This window comes from Limulus polyphemus, unplaced genomic scaffold (assembly GCF_000517525.1).
Source record: "Limulus polyphemus unplaced genomic scaffold, Limulus_polyphemus-2.1.2 Scaffold3681, whole genome shotgun sequence".
NCBI classification, from domain to species: domain Eukaryota; kingdom Metazoa; phylum Arthropoda; class Merostomata; order Xiphosura; family Limulidae; genus Limulus; species Limulus polyphemus.
The window spans coordinates 83,139-107,821 of NW_013669291.1; the positions used below are offsets into that span (position 1 = coordinate 83,139).

Here is a 24,683-nt window from a genome sequence, read left to right on the forward strand (position 1 = left end):
TTAATTTAATCTGTGATAAACCTGAACTCAGCATAATGAACAAGTTTGACAAGTGTACTTAACAAAAGTTTGTTTATACAGCAAACGAATTGAATAAATAATGGAGGTTGTTGTAAAACCACGAATCTCCTAAGAAACTCTAATAATGCAGTATTTTCGACGAAGTTGGTTTGTATGAGAATTGAAAGGTACAGAATTTCAAACTCCAAAACTGTGTGACCCCTTTTTTCTTCCCGAATTACAAAATAAAGGCCCCCAGTGGCACAGCGGTATGTCTGCGGACTTACAATGCTAGAAACCGGGTTTCGATACCCGTGGTGGGCAGAGCACAGATACTCCTTGTGTAGCTTTGTGCATAATTAAAAAACAAACAAACAAACAAAACAAACACTTAAATAGCTTAAATTGACAGTTTAAATTACGATTATAGTTAAGACAAACAAGGATATTATTAAAAGCGTTTGATTGAAATACATTTTCGAAACGTTTATATACAAGATTAGAGACTAACCTGTCCACAATACCTCCAAACAAGGAAAGCGGCGTGTTTACTTAGACTTGGGCGTTTCGGATTAGACATATTACACCATCAGAATAAAACGAAAAGAAAAACAACACTGGAATTGAAAAATGACCAAATTGGAACAAGTAATTTATCGAAACTAAAATAACACAAGGCTGATACTAAAACATAATAGTATAATATCGAAATTTAGAAAGATTCAAACTAAAAAGAGAAGATCGAAAATAAAACAAAATACGATTAAAACAAAACAAAGGATAATACTTGAAAAAAAAAGTACATAAACAATAAAATAATATCACTTGTTTTATTTTTCTATGGTTCCTTTAGTACTCGGGCTGGTTAGCGTGCCGGACTGAAGTTCGGAGGTTAAGCGCCCTTTTATCGCCGAAAAATAAACGCGTTCTGCGCTTTGGGTCGTGGGTGCGTTATAAGAGTGACGGTCGAATTCTACTATCTACTTGGAATAGCCCACGAATTGCGGTAGGCAGTGTTGACTAATCGCTTCCCTCTAGTCTATCGCTTCAAAATTAGAACCAGAAAGAGCCCCAACAAAAGAAACGGCAAGAATATTTAACGATGGGTTTCGGTCCCGCGACTCGCAAATTACGCGTCAAATGCCCTAACAACTAAGCCATATAATAAAATAAAAGGCAAAAAATAAGAAGCAGCTACACTCAACAGAACTAGAAATAATGGAAAACAAAACCGCGCTACACATGATAAAAGACAGACAAAGAAACATAGCAGAAGTTACTATAATACAACATGCGTTTTATTTACATATTTGCATTTTGTCACTTTCACATAATTTTTTATGTTTTTTTAAAATGAAGTTTGCATCGTCTCTTGAGTTTCCCTTTTCCTTCACGAATTGAACGTTTCTACAAAATTCAGTTAATCACCATGGGATTTCTTGCATCTTACTGTAATTTTCAATTTCAAGAATTATACTGAGAGGTGGTGCGTTTTCACGGTTCTTTCTTACAGGAAACCGAAGAAATTACCTACTCTCACGAATCTGTTGTTACTGGAAACACAGTAAAAAATTAAACATTCGCATGATTCTCTTATTGCTGAAAAGACACTGGAGGAAATGAAACACTCTCATACTTCTAGCTAAATAGAAAAACCATACTGAAACAAAGATAAATTCTGAATTTCTTTATTTTTCTCATCATACTTTATAACATCAGATCAACTACAATATTTTAATTCACTAGAGGACGTCACAAGACGAAAGAATTTAGGTTTTAAGGAACTATAATCATATACAAAATACGAAAGATACAGAAATGATGGATAAAATATTTTCCATCATACTGATTCTCCTTTACAAGAACAACATAAAACACAACAATAAACAGGTTTTCATGAAACGGCTTTTTTTACAACATTTATTGATAACTCAGAATTCATAAATTATTAACTGATCACCGAAGGCCACACACAACAACAAAAATAAGCAATGACTGCGAGTTTTAACGTAAATGTAAATTTACTCTTGATAGAGACTTGTGGAAACTTTGACTCTAAAACATAAATGGTTTTTCTGACAGCCATTGACAGTATCCATTGGTTTTCAGTATGCCGAAACGAATATTTTCGATTTATTTTTGGATAATATGGATGAAACAATAGTCTGAAGTAAAATAACAAGTAAATCGATTAAAATTAATTCAAACTAATTCAAAACTTGAATACCTGATGCTATTAGAGTGTCTTATTAATGGCTGGTCCTATCCGACAAGTATAGCCTGTCTTATTCAATGAGTTATATATATACACACACACATAAACAAAATACCAGTATTGTTTTACACTTAATTTACAATACATTTATGAAGAACAGAGAGCATTTTTTAAAGTTTATCGGTTTTCTTTTTAACCTTATATTTTTTAATTATCAAGATTTACAAAATAGGAGTACAAAATTTAAAATGAGCTTAAATTCAGGAGTTTTGAATAATTTTACAGAAAAGTATTAAAATTAACAGACGTGTATTTTTCTCTGCTTATAAAAACATTTCAGAACACTGAGCTAGGTATGATTAAGACCCAGCATTCAACAGACGTGTTACTGAGCATGTTTCAGGAACTTTTTATCTTTAACCAATCACAGAAGTGTGTCATATCACACAAAAACATCTTCTTTGTCACAAAATGGCTGCCACAAGTAGTTAGATATGTTCTGGAAACATTTTGTGTGTGTATGGTAGAAGCTTTCCGAAACTTTTGTTTTTTTTTAAACGTGTATACTGTATGTTTAGGCTTAAAAATCAACACTGCCTCCTGAATACGCAATTCCAATTAACTTGATCTAACCTTTTATAATCAGACTAAAATCGATGTAAGCTGTATGGTTTCTTATAATGCTGTTCTATTGCAGTCAGTGGTACAAATACTCTATAACAGAGAAGGAAAAAGTGTTGATACATAATAAAACTGTCATAAATACAAGTTCGATGAAGACACAACCGTCTGTACTTTATACGCGAAATAAACGGTAACATTTACTAAACATTCTTTTTCCAAAATTAATGTTATTAATCTAAAACCGGTTTAACACTTTAATGTTGCATTCCTTGAACGAAGTGTTTTAATGCCACATATTCATTTTTTTACAAAGTTTGCGAAGAAAAAACTATTTTTCATTGCCCATTTTAGTGACATTTCTTAAAATCTAATTACTGAGAAGACACTTTAAATTAAAACTGTCACATGGTTTCAAGTACAATAGAAAAATTGCCATTATTTTCTCTAACAGACTTATCACATTTGAACTTATGGTAACTATAATTCCCTTTCTTTGATGCCTATATGAAATACAGAAGTAATTAAAAGTTTACAGAATCTGAAACACACGTTTCAGATTGAGTTTGTTTTGCTCAAGTATCAAATAGATAAACGTCTATTTATTACATATAAAACCACGTGATCAGCCTTTCATATTTTTCAATTGTCAAAGTTCACTATTTGGTAGGTTAAAAACAACTTAAGACGAACAGTTATATTTTACATACATTTGAAATAAGATACATTTTTATCAAGATCATATTAAAACAACTTTGAGCATTATGTGACCTCTCGTTTTAACAAAAGCACACATTCAGTTGAATCTTTAGAAGTAGGACCAGGTGCTTTCAGCGACTGAGGACAAGTCCATTTAACTGTTGATCATCACTTTTTTTTCAGCAATGGCTCAGGCTACACTGAGTTACTATGACAACAAAAATCATAGGTTCAGTACTTTCTGACTACACCAATATTGTTTACGAACACAACATTTAGTTACCATGACAACTCTATGAATATTCTGTTCATACAGGAACTATATTAATTGTCCACATTTTACCCACTAAATGTTTTTTCCCATAACTTGGCAGTTAATTAATTAATTAAAGGTGCTACAGTTAATTATTTTGCAAATTTTCATTTTTATAATAATAATAATAAAGCTGTACCCATTTGCTACCATAGAAACACATCCATAAATTAATTTCGTGTATGTTTGTACTTACGTTATATATTGTACTTCAGGGAAGGGTGTTTTCAATAATTACCACCACACCACATGTCGAGTTGATAAAACTATGTTAATGTATATCAAGAGATATCATTAACATGTTTTTTCCTAAAATCACATTGGCACAAGAGAAATGAAAAAAAATTAAATTAATAAAGTGTTTTAAACAACACTTTCAGAGAACCAAGGTGCTATAATTAAAATTCAAAACTCGATTACAACACAACACGTGGTTGTCCCAAATGAAAGATAATAGTAATTTCTTGTGGTTATTCAGCACTAAATAGGAGATCACCACCTACAGGCAGATGTTCAGACTTGGTTAGACATGTACAACATATAGACACTTGTTTATACTTTTTATGTTCTCAAGTAGTAATTGTTAATACAAAGCAGTTGCCATGGTAACATTATACGTTTCACACATTCAATCATCTTATTCTTAAATAAAGTTTTCTTTTCTTATACAACAAATTAAACACTTTCCCATATTTCAGACTGGAGTAACAGTCAAGGTTTCAATGTCTCCTTGTGACTTTACCCGTCTGTGGCCATCACCTTCTTTAAGTGTGAGAGGAGAAGACTGAAAGCTGATTGATTGATGGAGATCTTGCTTCATCTTTAACCCCAAAGCTCGAGTCAAGGATCCCTAAAGAAATCAGAAGTTTTGTTGCTCAGTTAAGACCCATTTGGTTATGAAGAGTGGACACTATCACTAACCTACTTCTAGAATTTAGAGTCAAGGGCCTGACAAAATCAGACGAGTTTATGTTGCTCATTAAAGATCCATAAGTTATGAAGGGTAGGCACTATCATTAATCCACTTGTGAAATTTAGAGTCAAGGACTCCTATAGAAATCAGGCAAGTTTTGTTTTTCGATCCATTAAGTTATGAAATGAGGACATTGGCACTAATCTATTTGTGAAATGTAGGAGTCAGAGTCAATGTCTCCTAGATAAATCATGTATGTTTATTTTGTTCAGTTAAAATCCATTACGTCATGAATGGTGGGTACTATCCCTAATCTATTTGTGGAATCTAGAGTCAAATACCCTTACAGATAATTGAAAGTATTTTTTTTTCTCAGTAAAGATTTATTAAGTTATGAAGGGTGGACACTATCATTGATCTAAATATGTAATTTAGAGTTAGAGTTAATATCGTCTACAAACAAACATTTTGTTGCTCATTTAAGATCCACTAAGTTATGATGAGTGGGAATTGTCAGTAACCCACTTATGTTAGAGTCAAGCATTCCAAAGAAATCAGAAAAATTTTTGCTCAGTTAAAATCCATTAAGATAGGAAATGTGGATATTGGCACTTATCTATCTGTGGAGTTTGTGAGTTAAATTCATTGAATCCTAGAGTAATCAGGAAAGTTTTTGTTGCTAAGTTCCATAAAGTTACGACGATTGGACATTGTCACTTATTTACTTGTGGAATATAAGAATTAAATACTCCTAAGTAAATCAGGAGTTTTTCTTGCTCAGTTAAGATCCATTAAGTTTGGAAAGTGGATAATATTACTAATCTACTTGTGGAACTTACAATGAAGAACCCGTAAAGATATCGTAGAATTTTTGTTCCTCACTTAAGATAAGTTAAGTTATGAAGGGTGGACACTATCACTAATCTACTTGTATAATATTTGAGTTAGATATACAGACTACTACAGAAGTCTATGAAGTTTATTTTCTTCAATTAAGATTCATTAAGTTACGAAAGGTAGTCAGTAATTTACTTGTGGAGCTTAAAATCAAGAACGACTACAGAAATCAAATTTCGTTGCTCAGTTAAGATCCATTATGCTACAAATGGAAATTATCACTAATCCACTTGTGGAATTGAGTGTCAAGGATTATTACTGAAAAAGAAAGGTTATGTTGCTCAGATAAGATGCATTAAGTTATGAAGAGTGGAAAATATCATTAATTAAGTTATGGAACTTAGAATAAGGGATTAGGACTTCTACAGAAATCAATGCAGTTTTTGTTGCTGAGTTAAGATATTAAATTATGAAATGAGGACACTATCAATAAGCCATTTGTGGAATTTATTCAAGCATTCATATAGAAATCAAAGAACTCTGTGATGCTAAATTAAGTTACGACAGGTATGCATTGTCATTAATCTACAAGTGGAATTTAGGGTGAAAGATCCCTATAGAATTATAATGTATTTTTATATAACTTAAGATCCACTAAAATACAATGGTTGGGCACTGTCTCTAATGCTAATTTACTTGTGGAATATTAGATTTAGACATTAACTGCATTTCCAATAGATACCTCCCCTCACATAATAGCTTTTCCTGACTACAAGCCTTGATGCTCCCACCTGCTCTCACATAATTACACATGGTATGGCTGTGCTATAGCATGTGATAACCCTCCCCAAACAGGAGTACAATACACCCTGCTCACACAGTTGACTCCCTCTACACTGTAGAGAACTATCCCCACTTTGATATTAGGCAAAAGGATGCACTGATAGTGGGGGAGGATAGGTGAGAAGTGTGACAAAATGTAAGCATCTATCTGAAATACATTTTCAGTGTAAGAAAATGTTAACTTCTGATACAATACCCATTGTAAAAATATGTGTTGATAAATCAAATGGGAAAAAATGCACATCTAATTTGTAATTGGATGTATTAGATGATGTACATTGGGTAGGGCACAAGCAGTGGGTCAACTCAAGTCCAAAACCAGGCAGTATCGGGAATTTGTTATCTGGTCCACAGTAGGAGGAAGATCCTTACCATTTTCACCTCAAGCCCAAGAATGAGAAAATGAACTTCCATTCCCCAAACCCATGGCCAGGCACATGTGTGCAGACTCAGCACACAACCAAACACCAGGCCACCTGAGAACTTGACATCTGGGCGTTGTTAAAAACACGAATACAACATGGTGGATCAACTCCAGTCCAAAATCTGGCACCATTGTAAATTTATCGTCCAGTCTATGGTAGGAGAGCCCTACCAATCACAAGCATGAGGTACTATGTTGCCTGATCTTGCGCTAATCCAACAGCAGGACACCCAGGAATTGGTAGGATGGAGGAATGCCAGTTAGAAGGGTGAACCAGATATGACAGATTTGTCAAGCCCAAAACAAGGTCCCATTGGGTATTTTTCTTCTGGTCCACACTTGGAGGAGAGTATTCACCATCTGAACCAACAGAGAAGTATAATGTGATCCACATGCCAGCCTATATAATTTCCTCCAAAAAACAATGGATGTGGGCAGCCAAGGAGAAGGTAAGATGATGAATTTGGTGTAAGGAGACGTGGAAAATGCAACAGGAATCCTCAGACAAAAATGCATAAGCCAGTCATATAAATTGGCATAACCATCCCAGAAGAGTGATCACAGGTAGAGAAAGAATACCACGGGACAAAGAGGCTGGAATGGAAATTGCAGAAGGAATTACTGCAGGTGACATAACAATGAAGAGCATGTACAGGACAAAGAAGACAACTTGGATCAAAGTGGGAATACAAATGAGAAATGGATGAGTGGGAAATGGAGGGAACAACTGCATGAAGGTCAGGATCAGAAACCATGGCTGAGCAGGCCAGAACAGGGCAATGAGAAGGACTCAACATGGAATGGCTTGGATCTGGGAGAGAACATAAGGAAGAAGATAGGCATAGAGGTAAAGGTTGATCCAATCCTGACCGAATGCATCCACAGCCAAATCCAAAGAATGTGGAACAGACAACCAGAATAAGAGTAGTTTGGAATTAAGATGTGTAGCAAATGCATCCAAAAGAGGAGTACAAACTGGGGGCATAAACACCAAAAACCTTGGGGAGTGAGGCGCCACTCTGTGGGCAGGATCTTGTCAGAATGAGATAACTTGTGACATGAGAAGCTAGAAAGCAGATTTGCTAAGGTTGAGCCCAGAAAATAGATCCAATATTTGAAAACAAAGTGAACGTGAATGGGTGTCATTTGATGTAAAAGACAATGGTTAAATTGTTGGAATGAATCATTACCATATGGCCTTACAGAGAAGATAGAAAATGCATCAAAGCCTGATAAATGGCAAGAAGTTCCAAGATATTGATGTGGAGAGAAGATTCGACCACTGACCTCCCAATGATCCATATATGCCACCCTCCATCCTGTGAAATAAGCATCTGTAAACAGTTGCAACTCAGGACATGGAGGAGGAGGAGGATAGAACCAAAGGGATCCCAAACGAGATTCTAATGATCATGCAACACCCACTGAAGATCACGCATGTGTGCATAACTGCAAGGTATAATGGCATCCATGGATGCCCAGGTCCCCAAAAGAGACACAACCTCACATCAATTGGTTTTCTAAACCGAGAGCTTTAGCAACCTGGGACCTGCTGAGGAAGGTGTTGAAAAACTCCCCCAAATGGATCAGATACTGTGTGGTGTTGAGATAAGACTTACTCAACTTGACTAGCCATCCCATCTGAGCAGCCTCTTGTAGGAGAAATTGGTTTGAGATAGAGAAGCTTGTTGGGACAAAGTTAAAATTAGCCAGTCGTCCATGTAGTGATGGAACCACAAATCCTGGATGTAAAGATTGTGAGCAAAGGCATGACAGAAGATGTAAGGTGCTGACAGCAGCCCAAAAGCAAGATTGCAGAATTGGAAAACTCAACCTGGAGGCTGGAAAGATATGGAAATGAAGGTATGCATCTGAGACATCAACCTTCAACATCCAGAGACCTGGAGTGAATGCCCAACAGAGTGTGAGGAATGACTCCATGGTGAACCTAGGGAGGTTGATGAACCAGTTGATGTTGGGTAGGTTAATGATAGGATGTCAATCCCAAGTCTTCTTGGGAAAAACAAACAACTGGGAATAAAACCCCAAAAAAGGGTGACTTGTTCGATAGCACCCTTGAGCTAAAGACCTGGAACTGCTTCTGATAGACACTGGCATAAAACGATATCCTGTGTAGAAATGAAGGGAATGGGAAGTGGGGATAATGAGGGAGAGGCCAGGAAATGAAAGGAGAATCTTTCTGATAACACCTGAAAAAACCAGGGAGCTGTAGTTTAAAATACCACAGATAAACAAACCTGGTCAACTGCACGGAATAGTCAGCAACGCCATTGGTGCTAGAGTATGCATTAACATAAAACATGGTGGCTCACTGCTGAAACTTGGGAAGAAGGCACTGGGAGAGGGAAGGAAGCAGGAAGGCGAGACACAAGAGGGACTGGGGAAGACGAGAAACCAAGGAGGAAAGGGATGAATTTTGACATGCAGCTTTCACCCTGGACTCCAAAAATGTCATGAACATCTCCAAATACAGACTGGTGCAAAAAAAAGGGCTCCAAAGATCACATAAATATAAAAGAGGGAGAAACATGTATGACAAAAGTGCATCCCTACCAAGGAGATTCCAACAACAAGGGAACCAAGTAGGAAGGGAAAAGGCAGTAAAAGATAATTGCACAACATGGGAAAAAAAAGGGGGGATGAGTATCCACCAAAAAATACTCAGGAAAATGGTGGAGAGGAGTTGAATTGAATAAAGATAATAGAGGAGAGTGGTTAGGATAAGATGAAGATGTGAAAAGTTGGCTTGGGAAAATCTCAATGTAGTTTCAGGATTGGAACCCCACACTTTAATTAAAGAATACCAGTTCTGAGAGTCTAAAAGAAGGACAATCCAATAATGATAAGCCAAGGCATACATCTGAAAAACGTGGAGGACGAGGCATGCTGACCCCTGAATGTAAGTGGGCCTGAGACTGATCAGCATAGATTCGAATATCAGTAAAGGAAGGGAAACTAAATAATCCATGGAAGGTGTGGAATGTAAGACGGAGAGGAAGGAATCATATGACACTGGGAAAGAGACGAAAGGGAAAGCATGTATAGGAAGGCAGAATAAGGTCGTGGAACATCTAAAGAAACAGCACAAGACTGCACTGCAAAGGAAGGAGGCAAGAATAGACTGTCTAAATCATCTTCATCATGATCAAGTTCACCCTGGAATGGGATATCCAGCCACAGTTCAAGAGACATAGCAGGCTGCATGACATATTCCAACTCACTGCAAACCAACGCCAAGACCTCCTTAGCAGACACAGTGGAGCCTAAAGCCACTGTAGTAGTAGGTTGGACAACTGTGATGGGAATCATAACTGAAGTGAGTGTGGTAACATTTAGTTGAGAATTCATGTAGTGTAAAGTTGGAAAGAAAAAATATTCCACAAAAACCAAATGATCCAAAGACAATAAGCTAAGTTATCAGAAAGTCACAAAAAGGATCGATAATGCACTAATGAAAGAACATCATGCAAGAAAATAACAACTGTGCACTAGAATGCCAAATTGAAAACTGATGATAGTACTCTACAGTATAAAGGGAATCAGCTGAGCTAGGAGGGTGTGTTACACTCCTATTGGTGGAGGGTTGTTGCATGCTCAATTACATTCTACAGCACTGTTATACCATGTGTAATCACATGAGAATAGGTTGGAACATGAAGGCTAGTAGCAAACGAAATTTGCACAAATAGAGAGCACCACAAGTCGGGTAAACTATTATGCGAGATGAGCTAAGATATCATATCAGAGTTACTGATTCCTACAGAAATCATGCAAGTTTTTTTTTAATTTATGAAGGGTAGATATTACTGCTATTCCAATAATGGAAATGAGTGTTAAGAACTCCTATAGGTTTTGTTACTTAGTTATTAAGATTCTTTAAATTATGAAGGTTATTAATCTACCTGTGGAATTTATAGGTAAAGACTCCTATAGAAATCAGGGAAATTTTTGTCCCTTAGTTAAGATCAATAATGTTATAAAGGTGGAAACTATAACTCATCTACTTGTGAAATCATAAAAATTTGTGTTACTCATTTAATATGTAATTACATTATGAAGAGTGGACACTATCACTAATCTAACTGAGGAATTTAGAGACCAGGTTTTCTATAATATCAGGGAAGTTTTTGTTCTCAGTTAAGATCCATAAGTTATATAAATGATGTTCATTAATTTATTTTTGGAAGTTAAGTAAAGGTCTCCTACAAATATCAGATAAGTTTCTGTGGCCAGTTAAGACCTAATACGTTATGATGGGCAGGTTCTATCACTAATTTTTGTGGAATTTAGAATTAAGGACCCCTACAGAAATTTGACAGATTTTCTTGCTCATTTAAGATCCATTAAGTTAGTTACAAGGGGAAGGGCACTGATACTAATTTACATGTGGATTATAAGAATTAAGGACTCCTAGATTAATCACAGAAGATTTTGTTGCCTAGTTAATATCTATTAAATTATAAAGGGTGGGGCACTATCACTTTTAAGAGGCAAGAACCCTTACAAAAATCAGACTAACTTTTTTTTTTATTGCTCAATTAACAGCATTTAAGTTAAGAAGGTAGGCACTATCACTAACCTACTTGTGGAATATTTGAGTTAAGAGTTAAGGACTCTTACAGAAAATTAGGAGAATTTTTGTTGCTTAGTTAGGATCCATTAAGTTATAAAGGGTAGACACTATCATTAATATACTTGTGGAATTTAGAATCAAGTACTCCTATAGAAATAAGACAAGTTTTGTTGTTCAGTTAAGATTAATCAGGTTATGAAGGATGGACTATCACTAATCCACTTGGTGAACTTAGATTGAGAATTAAGTACTCCAACAGAAATCAGACATGTCAATAAGTTTGATAAGTTGAGGTGGAAGGTGATGTTTATGTGAAGAATAAAAATACTTTGATCCAACACACAGTTTGCAAGTTGTATTTCCAAAACCTCTACAATCCTTCTAATTGCATATCTAAATTTTTTCATTATCCTTGTATATTATGTCTGGTATTTTCTCTACTCTAATACAAAGTGTTGCAAAATCAGCACTGTAAGGTAACATGAAAAGTTGACATCACATGCATATCGTGTTAAATGACACTCTATACCAGACTGGTGCATGCACACTTTAACCACCTCCTGTGCACATAGGTTTAATGGAAGGTGACTAGATTATATTTCACCTAATCAGTTGTCACAGTATATAAGTAAAATTTTATTGGGTTTAAAACAAAATGAGAACTGTTTTTTCTGGGTATCTTAATCAATTTTTTTTTAAATTGTGATTTAAGTTAATGGTGCAACAATTTGATATAAACAGCTTTACTATGATATTTTAACTTGAGAAAATCAAGTTTGTTTTCTGTTTACAGATTCTACTCTGAATAATTTTTAAAAGTATCACAAAAATACTCAAGAGAAAGACACAAACATATATCAAAATTCAAAAATACAGTAACAAAGCAATTTCAACTAATTCCCAGAAATACTTAACATTAAAAAATAAAGAAAATTTATAGGATAGGATATTGGAAAACTATGACCCTCAATCTACAATAAATTAGGTTTATAATACAGTGTAATTATCACTTAAAAAGTGTCTGATACTTGAATAAAAAATACTTGGAAGTTTCATTGTTTCTGCACCTTCAAAATAGCTCTCTGAACGGTAAATACCTCATATATATTATTTCAACTTAAACCAGTGCAATAAGCAAAATAAGCAACAACAGGAAAATATGATTAAAAAAAAGCAATTACCATTGATATTATCGATGCACTATGGCCTTCTTCAGTTAAGAAACACTCAGCTAGAGACACAGGAAGCAGAGTTAGTGGAAGTTTATAGAGACAGTGAACTTGAGTCTGGTGTCATTACTGATTAATATTTTAGTAGGAGTGTTTAAATACCTCAATAAAACATTTTGAAATGCTGATAATCACTTACATTCTCCAGATGACAGCATCAAATTTAACTATGAATAATGGTAACTAATATGTAGACTCTAGAACCATTAAACCACTCATTCTCCCCAGACATAATAATAAGTTGTGGAAATGGCTTCTGATTCCTGGATTATAATATTTTTTCTTCTTACAGTGTGTTTATCTATATAGAGAAGTTATACTTAGGCACATTTACTTTTCCTTATGTTAAACTTAAATAGTGTTTTATGCATAGAGTTCAATGCTGCCACTTAAATAAATGTAATTGCAATGAAAATCTTACATTTTAACATTCAAGATTGCTCTTACATTTAAAACTATCTACCTTGGTTCAGAGATTTTTGCTTTATTTGACATTAATAAACTAGAACATATACCACTTCTTTTAAAGTTTAAAATACAAATACTAAATATGTTCAATTCAGCTGTTAAACAAATTGTAGTGTATTACTCATGACAAGTTTTTAATATTGGTACACATGATGACAGATATAGCTTATTTAAAAACAATCTTCGTTTCACTTATTGAAATGCAAATAATTTGGTGTCTAAAATAAATTTTAATTTATTCATGGTGAAAAGAAGGAATTTCTATAGATTTTTTATCCAAGCTTTTAATATTTGATATGATATTTCAGATGTAGAAAGCAGTTTAAGGTAACGTCTTTTATGAAAAAAAGGAGAGAAATGAGTAATTTTTTTATTACACCAGATGTTTGTAAGCTGTCTTCTTAACCTAAACTAGACACTATAAACTTTCACATAATTAGTACTACATCACCAAGAAATGATGCTTTACTTGATTAAATACACATTTCACTGAATCAAAATGAAGCAGTAGACTTTACATGATTAGTACTAATGAAACATTTTACATGCTTACTAAAAATTTAAAATTAAATAATAAATCTCAGATGGTTAGTACAGAATTAGAATGTAGATACATTTATGCAAGAGTACTAAATAATTAAACTTCAGAAATGGAAACTGAAACATAATACTTGTGCTAGGTGCTAACTATTCCCAAGATATAAATTTCTGTTAGATTCAGATATAAAAAAAAACAATCTGATAGCCTGCTTGCAACAAGTAGCACAGATACAAAAACACACACTTACCTCCACCCTGCTGACTACATTTACTTACCTCTGAATGAGAAAGTTAGTATTTATCAAGTTTAAAGTAAAAAGTTCATATTTATATTTCACAAGAAAGGAATATTGTGAATAATCTGTCTCACTTAACAGTGGAACTTAACTTGGAACATTCAAGTGACCAATCAAAGAACTTCAAAGTCTCTTAGCAGTCGCAGCTATTTTTTTATTTTTTTTTATATATTCAGTCCATCTTTCCAGTACTACCTATAAAATAAAATACTGATATACCAGTATCTAGTCAAATAATATAATGTGCCATACCCAGCTCAGAAGAAAATTGATAATAGATAATAAAGTCCCCATAAAGTTACAATGTGTATATTTAATTTGTGGAATAAACCTTGTCTATAATTTGTAAATGATATTAAAACATATTGTTTCTGATTGAAGTTTTTAACAATTTTAGCAACTGTATTCAGTGCTAAGTTATTCTAGTAGTTGATTAAATCAAACTAGCAGTTAAATCATCAAAGTGCTACTAATTGAATTAAGTGGAAAATTTCTTCATTTGTATTAAGAGCATCATCTTGTAATGTTAAACTCTTTCAGGTTATGTTTTTGTTTTTATAACTGCACACACTTAGGAATGTTAATTAAACATGCTTATCCAGGTTTGTTACAGATTCAGCATTACAAAACTATCAAATTAGTCAAAATGAAACATCATGGTATAAATGTTTACATCTTCAATTTACTTTATATCCAGTGAAAAGTCTGTTAGAATGTACTTGCAACTTTTAAATTTCTTAAGTCTAAAATACTGTTTTAGGAATACCAAAATTTGAAATGAAGTCTACTGTCAGAAGTTTTAACTTAATGCTTATGATAGTTAAAAATATCTGTTACTATGCAGTGCCAGCAGGTTGACACATCTAATTTAAAATACTGGTACATGATTTTAACTGTTCTACTGCATCAGACTGACTTGTATGGACCCATTAGTTTTATAAACCCATTTTATCTCAAATATTTATGCACCAAATTGATTGTGGGTTCATAACTCTGTTGATTCATAACTCTTAATAATATAAGAGTCACGCAAAAAATGTAAAAATATACCTCCAGTACTGCAATTATCACCACTAACCACTACTGGGGTCTCCTACATATTTCAAGTAACAAATGAGAGATTTCAGCCAATTTTGGAGTAAGTTCTTTACACTGAACATATCAAGTAAATCAAAAAATGGAAGCTCAATTGTTAATGAACAGTACAGAAGCAAGTCTGTAATTTTAGAGTTAAAGTATATATGTAACATCATACAGAATTATTTCTAAAGCATGCTGTGTTTCAGAAAATCACTGCATCTTGTATATACACTGAGTGGTCACAAGTAAATAGACACCTAATTTTTCGTCATTTAACTGATTTATGCTAACTAATTTGTGTTCACAGAGCACTATATAAATGAAAATGGTCTGTACACTAATTATCTTGTGCTACAACATGCCTAGAACTCAAGGTTCTCTCGAATTGTCAGATTTTGTTAGAGGGAGGATAGTTGGTCAAGCAGATGGTGGAATAAGTCAGTGGCAAATTTCACAAAATTTGGGAATCCCGCTTTCGACAGTCAACAGAAATATCGTGCAGATCAGGAAACATGGCAAGGAAACAACTGAGCAGCGTCCGGCTCGTCCTGGTCCATCAGAGAGGACAAAAAGGGCTGTCAAGAGGAGCATCAAAATGGATCCCAGATTAACAACTGCAGAAGTGGCCAAAGTTGGTGGGATGAGCCCGAAATCTGTTCAACGGATTCTCTACAGACTGGGTTATCGTTGCAGAGCAGCTAAACAGAAGCCCATATTAAGACCTGCCAACATAGTCAGACAAAAGAAGTGGGCAAGTGATATGATGATCAAGCCTCTGGACTTTTGGAAGACCATACTGTTCTTAGACGAATCAAGATTCTCTCAATTTTTGGACAGTGGGAGGATATGGGTCTACAGAATGCCTCACCAAGAGTTTGGGCTCAACAGATTTCAGCCAACTGTGAAGCATGGTGGTTTCAGCGTGATGGTTTTGGGAGATGTTTGGGTTGGTGGGAGATCGACCTTAGTTGAATGCGTTGGCAACATAAATTTTGCGAAATACGTCGAAATATTGGAGGAAGGACTCTTGCCACTTTATTCCTCGGGTTTCGTGGACAAGAACACAACATTGTTCCTGGAAGATGGAGCACTGTGTCACACTAGAAACACTCAAAAGTGGCAGGAAGAAAATGGTATCCAGAAGTTGTCCTGGCTGAGCCAATCTCCTGACATGTACCCCATCAAAAACGTCTGGGCCATACTCGACCGGCAAGTCAAGAAACAACCAAAAAAACCAACTTCGATCTACTCCAAGTTTTGAAGAAAGAGTGGGCGAAAATCCCACAATCTAAAATTGACGAGATGATTCTCACGATGCCCCAAAGGATCAACGAACTCCACGAAGCGAAAGGAAGATCTACTAGATATTAATTAAATTATAAATATATCAATTTATGTGAATATGACTGAAAAATTCCATTTTTTCTGAAATGGTGGTGTCTATTTACTTGTGACCACGCTGTGTAGACATACATACACCATAATATATGCTGATTAAATTGGTCTTAGCTTTAGATACACCCATGCAGGTAAAAGTTCAGAAGTATAAGAACTCACCTGTGAACTTTTCCAAGTTGTAAACTACAACAGAAATAAAGTCACTAAACTTGCAACAGTTTGCAAAAATAAAATGTGAATAAGCATGTTTTTCCTGTCACATAAAACACTTGACTGTCTTACACAGAAAAAAGATAAACATGCAACTGTTGTTGTTTAGTGCAAAGATACACAGTGGGTCATGTGCACTTTGTTTACCATGGGAAAAATTAGTAACTGAAAATATTTTAAGTTTTCCTCCTTTAAACATTGAGCACAAAAAAGATTATCTAAACTGTTCATAAAACAAAACATCCAATTTTTTATGAAAAAAATAAATTTACTGTAAAGACATCACTGACTGTAACAAAAACAGAACACTTTCTTCACTCAAAGTTGGACAAGAGAGATTACAAGATAAATTTTTCAATTATTTTATTTCTGTAATAACAATTTTTTTTTAGCTTTATTGATTAAAAATTCCATGTTGTACCAAGAACCTAATGCTGCTCAAATATAGAACAAACCCTGCCAACTGGCAAATACTTCAAAATGACATAGTTCGTATATTTTATTTTTCCTATATCTTTTTATCAACAAATTATATCAAATTAATCTCTGGAACTTCAGTTTTTCTTACCCTCATGCTGGTATAACGTTTATCAGATCTATCCAATGTTCCTCTGGAGTAAGACCTCATAAAACTATGACCTAATGATCCTGTTCGACTGGCTGAAGAATGTCCCACATTCCTCTTCCGACTCTTCTGAGACTGAAAGACTGCTTCTGCTTCTAATGACATTCTGAAGTGTATAAAGCCGTTTTAGTTATTGTTTGTATACACACCATCAAGTTGTGTCACCTAAGTACAAACTTCAAGAATTATATCACAATAGAATACATTACATCTGACAATAATGCAGAAGGATTGCACTGTATATCTTAATCAGACAATAGAGACTAAGTCTCAATATAAGGTACATACTACAATGAACAATCTAGTATTGTCACACTGTATATCTTAATCAGACAACAGAAACTAAGTCTCAATATAAGGTACATACTACAATGAACAATCTAGTGTTGTCACACTGTATATCTTAATCAGACAATAGAAACTAAGTCTCAATATAAGGTACATACTACAATGAACAATCTAGTATTGTCACACTGTATATCTTAATCAGACAATAGAAACTAAGTCTCAATATAAGGTACATACTACAATGAACAATCTAGTATTGTCACACTGTATATCTTAATCACACAATAGAAACTAAGTCTCAATATAAGGTACATACTACAGTGAACAGTCTAGTATTGTCCCACTGTATATCTTAATCACACAACAGAAACTAAGTCTCAATATAAGGTACATACTACAATGAACAATCTAGTATTGTCCCACTGTATATCTTAATCACACAACAGAAACTAAGTCTCAATGTAAGGTAAATACTACAATGAACAATCTAGTATTGTCCCACTGTATATCTTAATCAGACAATAGAAACTAAGTCTCAATGTAAGGTACATACTACAATGAACAATCTAGTATTGTCACACTGTATAGCTTAATCAGACTGGAAGTTATCTAATAATGTAACATATTACAACTGACAACAATACAGTTAGACAATAATGTGTAGGACCATCAGAATAACAATAAAATTCTCATGCAACATATTGTTGTAATATTGTTCTTTCATCAGCAGGTTCTTTTAAATTATCTGGAGAAAATAATTCAAAGTCCAGTCCATTTAAATAATATCAAATTGATATTTGATGATTCATTCTATGAGTTAGAAACAACTCTCTCAATTTCATATTTATAATCTACCTGTGAATTTATTGGAAAACTTGACATCAGGTTTTAGAACATTTTGGAAGTTCTAGGCTTATCTTATTAAATTTTGTTATCTTAATATCATCACTATGACTCAATTGCTACTCCCCCTAGCTAAAATCAAAATTACAGCATTAGAAATAAAGTTTATAATACTGCCCCCTTCTTGAATTGTAAAGTCCTTTGAACAAACCTAATACAAAAAAAAAAAAACACTAAAGGGTCCAATCACCAATTCTTTTTAGTGGTTTTCTCTTCTGAGTCCCAAGGTATACAGATGGGATGACATCTTGTCCCCTGTTGTCACTGGACATCCTGTCACCAGGGGGATTTAACCTGAGTAGATAGTCAAGTAAATCCAATGGTGGCTACATACTTGGTGATCCTCTAGAAGCAATCTTGAAAGGAACTCTGGGCTCCTCAGCAAGTTGGGTTTCCACTGACAAGGTCTTCTCTGGAGTTACCCAGTTGATTGTTCTCTCACTGATATATTTCGAAAGATGATAATGATGAATGACCTTTAAGTTGGATCACCTATCCCTCTGGATTTTGTAAACCACATCATTGATTCTTTTCAGCACAGCATGAGCCCTCCCAGCACCTGCTTAACTTTAGACTTCGCCATTTCTTGTGGCAGGGATTGTACAACCAGATTGTCACCTCGACAGAATCTAGTTTTATCAGTATTAGCATCATAGCCACTTTTCATTTTTCACTAGTTGATTTAAGTCTTTTTTTGGTAAAGTAATGTATGGCATTGATTGTATTCCTTAATTTCTTTACATAAAACTGTTCTGAGTGACAATTCTCTGGACAAGAGTACAGAAGATCTATAGATCCATTGCACATTAACTTTTCTCCTGAACATCAATAGTGATAATAGCATGATGCCAATAGCTACATGTATTACTGTACAACAACCTATCAGTAACAGTAGAAGATCTTGATACAGCATTTTCTCAACCACATACATGGTTAATTGACTGAGAAATGTGCAGCTGTCTCTCTCTCCACCATGCTGTCATAAGATGGATGAAGAGCTGTTATCCTGGTGTTTTTAATCCAAAGGCTCTGACACATTCCCATGAACTTTCATTTCTGATCTGAGTAAAGTTTCATGGGCATACCAAATTTTGAAACAAGTTCATTGATGAGTTTCCTTGCTAGTCTCTGCTTCCTAGTTAGGTACAATTTATGCTTCACGCCATTTGGTGAAATGGAATCTGGACATTTTGTTATGAACATTTAGGTACTGGACATTTCGTTACTGCCACATTATAACTATGACACTTGTGACGGGCGCATTCTTGTTACATCATTTTTGTGACATAACAATTTTTGCTACGAATACTGTTTATGTGACAGGTAATTTTTTTAAATATAAAATTGATTGGGGACAATGATAAAAAAACAACAAAAAACACATTTATTGTAATATAACATACTATGATTTGAATTCAAAATACCTTTAATAACTTGAACATTTGCAAACATACGACTCATTTTTGCACAATAACTTGTTTAGTCAGATTTTAAATGTATACTAAGGTACGTACTTGACAACCAAAAAGAAATACTAGTAATTTCTATTGGAAAGGAAACATTTTGCTTCTTAGAATTTCAAAGACAGTCATTGGTGAAAAGCGTTTTGAAGGTTTCAATTTTAATAATCAAAACTTCCTCTTGCTGAATGACCCACAGTCCAAAGATATTTCAGGTATCTTCCCTCCCATGCATCACTGTTTCCCTCTCAGTGAGAGAGGGGTAAGGTGGTATCTTACGGTATTTGAATTAGATAGTGGTGAATCTAGTAACAAGATTCATCAATAACAAATGATACTTGTAAAAAATCCTTTCTTAATGGTAACTTGGATGCTGTAATGAAATATTTTCATAACAAAAAGTCAATGTCACAAACTGTACATAATGAAATATCCCAGACTCACAACCATAATGTGTCTATTTCTGCAGTTACTCTGTGGCAAAGGACCAAGAATATCAACAGCAGCTTTCTCCAGTGATGCCCCAACAAATTACTAATGTAGCTGCACATACTGTTTCTTTTGTGGATCATTTTGCTCACAGCAAAATTCACATTTTATTGCATCTATTTTCTCCAGCACCAAACCCATTAAGAGCATTTTCTTACACACTCCAGTGTTTTCTTAACACTTAAGTATCCAGACTTTGGAAAGTTGTGGAGACTGTAGAAGTACCAACTGTAGTCACTGTTTCTGTCCACTGGTATCTTCCCATTTTCAACATAATGTACCCTCTTGTAAGCGTAAGGAATTTCACAATGCCCAATACATCTTTGATTGCCATAATGCTCTTTCTGCACTATTCTTGAGCCACCAACTAATTGGTTTCAAACTTGTTTTTTTTTGCACGAGCAGCTTGCACTTGATTGTTAGACCATATCAGTTCCTCATCATCACTTCTTGAATTACATTTTGCTGTACTTTAGGTTGGTAGTCTTTTCTCTCCTGTGCTTCTCTCTTTTCATGGTGCTTACACTCTTCATTAACACATGGTCTCTGGGATGATGCCTCAGCATTTCCATGGTTCCATCCAGGGTAATACATCATGTCAACGTTGTACTCTTTAAGTTTCTTGAGCCATCTCCCTATTTTAACTTCTGGATTATAAAAATTCCCCAACCACTTCAATGCTACATGATTTGTCCAACACGTGAACTTTAGTCCATAGAGATAATGATGGAAATAACTAAGGGCTCAAACAAAACTTAATTCAATGCTTTGCTGTAGTAAGCAACCATGTTCTCTATCATGTTTTACTTGTGACAAAACTGCTCCCACTGCAAGATCACTGGCATCTGTATCTAAAGTAGTGGATCTTTCATAGTTGGATATGCAATACAGAAGTAATGGTCACTTTCTTCTTCAGTCTGTTGAATGTTTGTATACAACCAGCAGTCCAACAGAACTTATTTGGCTTTTTAAATAATTTGCATAAAAAATGAGCTATATCAGAAAAAAATTTACAAAACAATGATAGTAAGAGCACAGTCCAAGAAATCCTATTATCTCAAGCATGTTTTTTGGTGTTATCCAATTTTGGACTGAATCATTTTTCAATGAATCTGTAGACACTCCCTTCTCTGCTGTGTCCCAGGAAACTCAACTGTTGACAGAATAATTCACCTTTTTGGAATTCAGCCTAAGGTTCTCATTCTTCAATCAATCCAATATATTCTTTAGGCCTTCATAAACATGATCAAAGGTCTTCCCACATGTTATTATGTCATCCAAGTGTTTGAGTAAGATGTTCCAGGATAGTTTAGACACAGTACACTTCATTAATTGTTGGAATGTAGCAGCAGCATTATATAATTCAAATGGTAACGTGACAAATTGCCACAATCCACATCCTACGGTAAAGGTTGCTTCTCCTCAACTGGTTTTGATGATTTGCACTTTCCAATATTCATTCTTAAGATCCAATTTCAGAAACCATTTCAATCCAGATATTGTACCAAAAGTAGATTCAGTAGAAATCCTTCTTTCTAGCTTCATTCACCTTTTGATAGTTCAAGCAAAGCCTTGTGGATCCATCCTTCTTCTTCATAAATATAGTACATGATGCTCAAGGACTAGTTCTCGGTTCTTTCACTCCTTGTTTCTTCATGGCTTCTATCTCTTTCAAAACCTTGACCTGTTTGGAAAGTGAGAGTTGTCTGGCTAACTGACGTATTGAGGTTTCATCAGTATCAACATTTTGATAAATTTTACATGTTTGGCCTAATTTATAAAATCCACTGAAAAAAGTGTCTTGATATTTCATGAGCAAGATATGTAATCAATAGCACTGAGTAGTGGTAAGCTGTTCTTATGTAAGGGTTTGACATCAGACTTTCTAAATCTTTCCTCAAAGATGACTACTGCTGATATTCTTTGATGTAGAAGTACTACCAGTAAACCTTCACATCTTGTAATGTTCCATCCAGATTTGGCTCAAATTTTATGGTTTGTTGTGTTCATAGACCTAATGATAACATTTTTATTCTTCAAATCCACGAGATTTCTACCAACCATTAATCCATCAAGACGTGTTTGAGTGTTTGGTTCTATTACAACCTGGTCACTAGATGCAAGATTATTTTTTTAATAAATCCTGGTATGAGTATTCTCTTCCTAGTGGTACAATGACTGCTCTCCTTTTTGTCATGGGAAGTTTAACTTGTGGTGAAGTAACAGCCATGCAATACACAGGAATTTCCTGATCACAGACTGTGAAGCTATATGAAGCTAGGCTAACTTTGCATTAACCCAGTTTCCAATACGCACTCTTCCTCAATGTCAATTATCCACATATCATGAAGCATAGTGAAGTTTTATACAGTAAGGGTAACTTTCAATCCTCCTCTTGCTAGAAAGTTATGTCCACTTGCTATTTGCATCACTCCTTCTTTCTTCATATCTGGAACTTCTCATCTTTCATTACCAAATCAGGTTGAACTATTGCAGGCTGTAGAACTGTTGTTGAACAACATACTACAAGGCTTCCTATCAATAAACCCATGGTCTCATAAAGTGGTTTCTTTAAATAATGAACTTTTTTATCTCACTTGAAGCAGGTAAGGGTGTTTTCTGCCAAGTTTTGCCCCATATATCCAGATAATTCCTGTTTCCCAATGTATCCTTAGTTCTTTGTTCCTTTGATTTAGTTGGGCTTGAAGAATCATCACTGGGGTATTGTTTTCTTGTTGTCTTAATAGCATTGATTCCTCACAGACTCAGCTGTAATGGTCAAGTTTCCCACATTTATAATAATTCCCTCTTTCTGGTATCTTTTGGGAACTGTTATTCCCTACAAGCCTTTGTCTGCAGTTCTTGGCAATAAGTTTTTTCAAAATACATTTCAAACACTTACTATCTTATGGTATATTTCTTCCATCCTGTGTAACTAGATGTCTAACTAATCCTTTTAGTACTTCTTGACCATCATCAGTATGAATAAAGTTTCAATATTACTTGATCTGATGATCCCATAACTCTGAGATGGTGTCTTTAGTTGTTAATCTGTGACCTTAATGGATTCTATTTCCATTGCCAACTGCAGAGCTTCCTTTAAGGATGTATACCTACTTCAGTTCAGACTATTTCTCATATTTTTGTCTGTTATGATGCCTATAAAGTGATCAAATGCCAACAAATATATCATTTCATGATAAACATCCAAGTAAGATAACTGGACAAGCCATTCAAATCTTTCAAAAGTTTGGCTGAGGTATCTTCTTTCCTCCATTCTCTGTCCAGAACCTTTAATGTTAATGTTGTCAAAGCTAGTAAATTTAAATGGGCAGCAAGATAAATAGTTTATTTTTCATTATTCTACCCATTCACTATGGAATTGGTTTCGAACAGACCCTGGTATGTCTTCTATGATACATTCCTATCATAGTTCACTGGTTTCTCAATTGGCAGATAATGAATTTGGCCACCTAAATTCTGGAACCCAATTGGCAGTGTCATAGCTGGAGTAGTTCAAGAATGTCTTTCATTAACAGATGGCAAAGCAGTAGTGGTAATAGGTGTAGACCAACAAGTTCTTCTATTCCATATTTTATAGTGTTTTAGGTTAGAACTCTTGAGCTGATACAGAAAGAGGAGTAACTAGTTTAATCTTTGAATTCATAACTCATTTTCCAGTGTTTTATTCTGCCACTGATGCACCTTTCTACCTCACAGATGTCTTTCTTTACTTCATTCACGTCTTTTTTGTACTTTGTTTTTGTCTTTATCTATGTTCTCTTGTACTTCTTCAATCTTTTCATTACAGCCTTTCCATGCGTCTTTAATGTTATTGTTGTAATCTCTCTCCATGCATTTCCAATAGCTTCATAATCTTTGTCTTCAATCAGTTTATTTAATTTTTCTTAAAATAGTAGGTCTCTTACATTACTTCTCCCTTAAATTCCTATCACATTCTTCTAATTTTCTATCTCATTTTTCTTATGAATAAAAACACGAACATAATTACACGACGTATTTATTAAATGCAGAATCATTATAATTCCATCATCAGTAATCTAGAGGTACAACAAAACAGAAAATATTTGTAATTAAAACAGAAATAAACCAAACATCACCTTAAAGTATGAGCATGTGAACACTTGGGCATATCTATAAAAACTGGAAGAAAGGTTACAAACCCTACCAACTCCACTATCTATCAACACAATACAGAAACAGGACATCCAATTTCT

The 24,683-nt window shown here is 34.5% G+C and overlaps 1 protein-coding gene across 6 annotated transcripts in view; it reads right to left on the minus strand.

Moving 5' to 3' along the window:
* Nucleotides 1–1,672: 1,672 nt before the first annotated feature.
* The window catches only part of LOC106469847 (kazrin-like), a 28,294-nt gene continuing 5,283 nt past the window's right edge, over nt 1,673–24,683 (minus strand). For 3 of the 6 annotated variants that reach the window (XM_022398397.1, XM_022398398.1, XM_022398400.1), the window contains exons 5-7: nt 17,249–17,411; nt 16,630–16,653; nt 1,673–4,698 (exon numbers count right to left, since the gene is read on the minus strand). In XM_022398397.1, the coding sequence (XP_022254105.1) occupies nt 4,543–4,698; nt 16,630–16,653; nt 17,249–17,411 (343 nt within the window). In that variant the 3' untranslated portion in view covers nt 1,673–4,542. Of the gene's footprint in view, nt 4,699–12,640; nt 12,691–16,629; nt 16,654–17,248; nt 17,412–24,683 lie in introns of all 6 variants that reach the window. The other 3 variants (XM_022398401.1, XM_022398402.1, XM_022398399.1) reach the window with 3 other exon arrangements.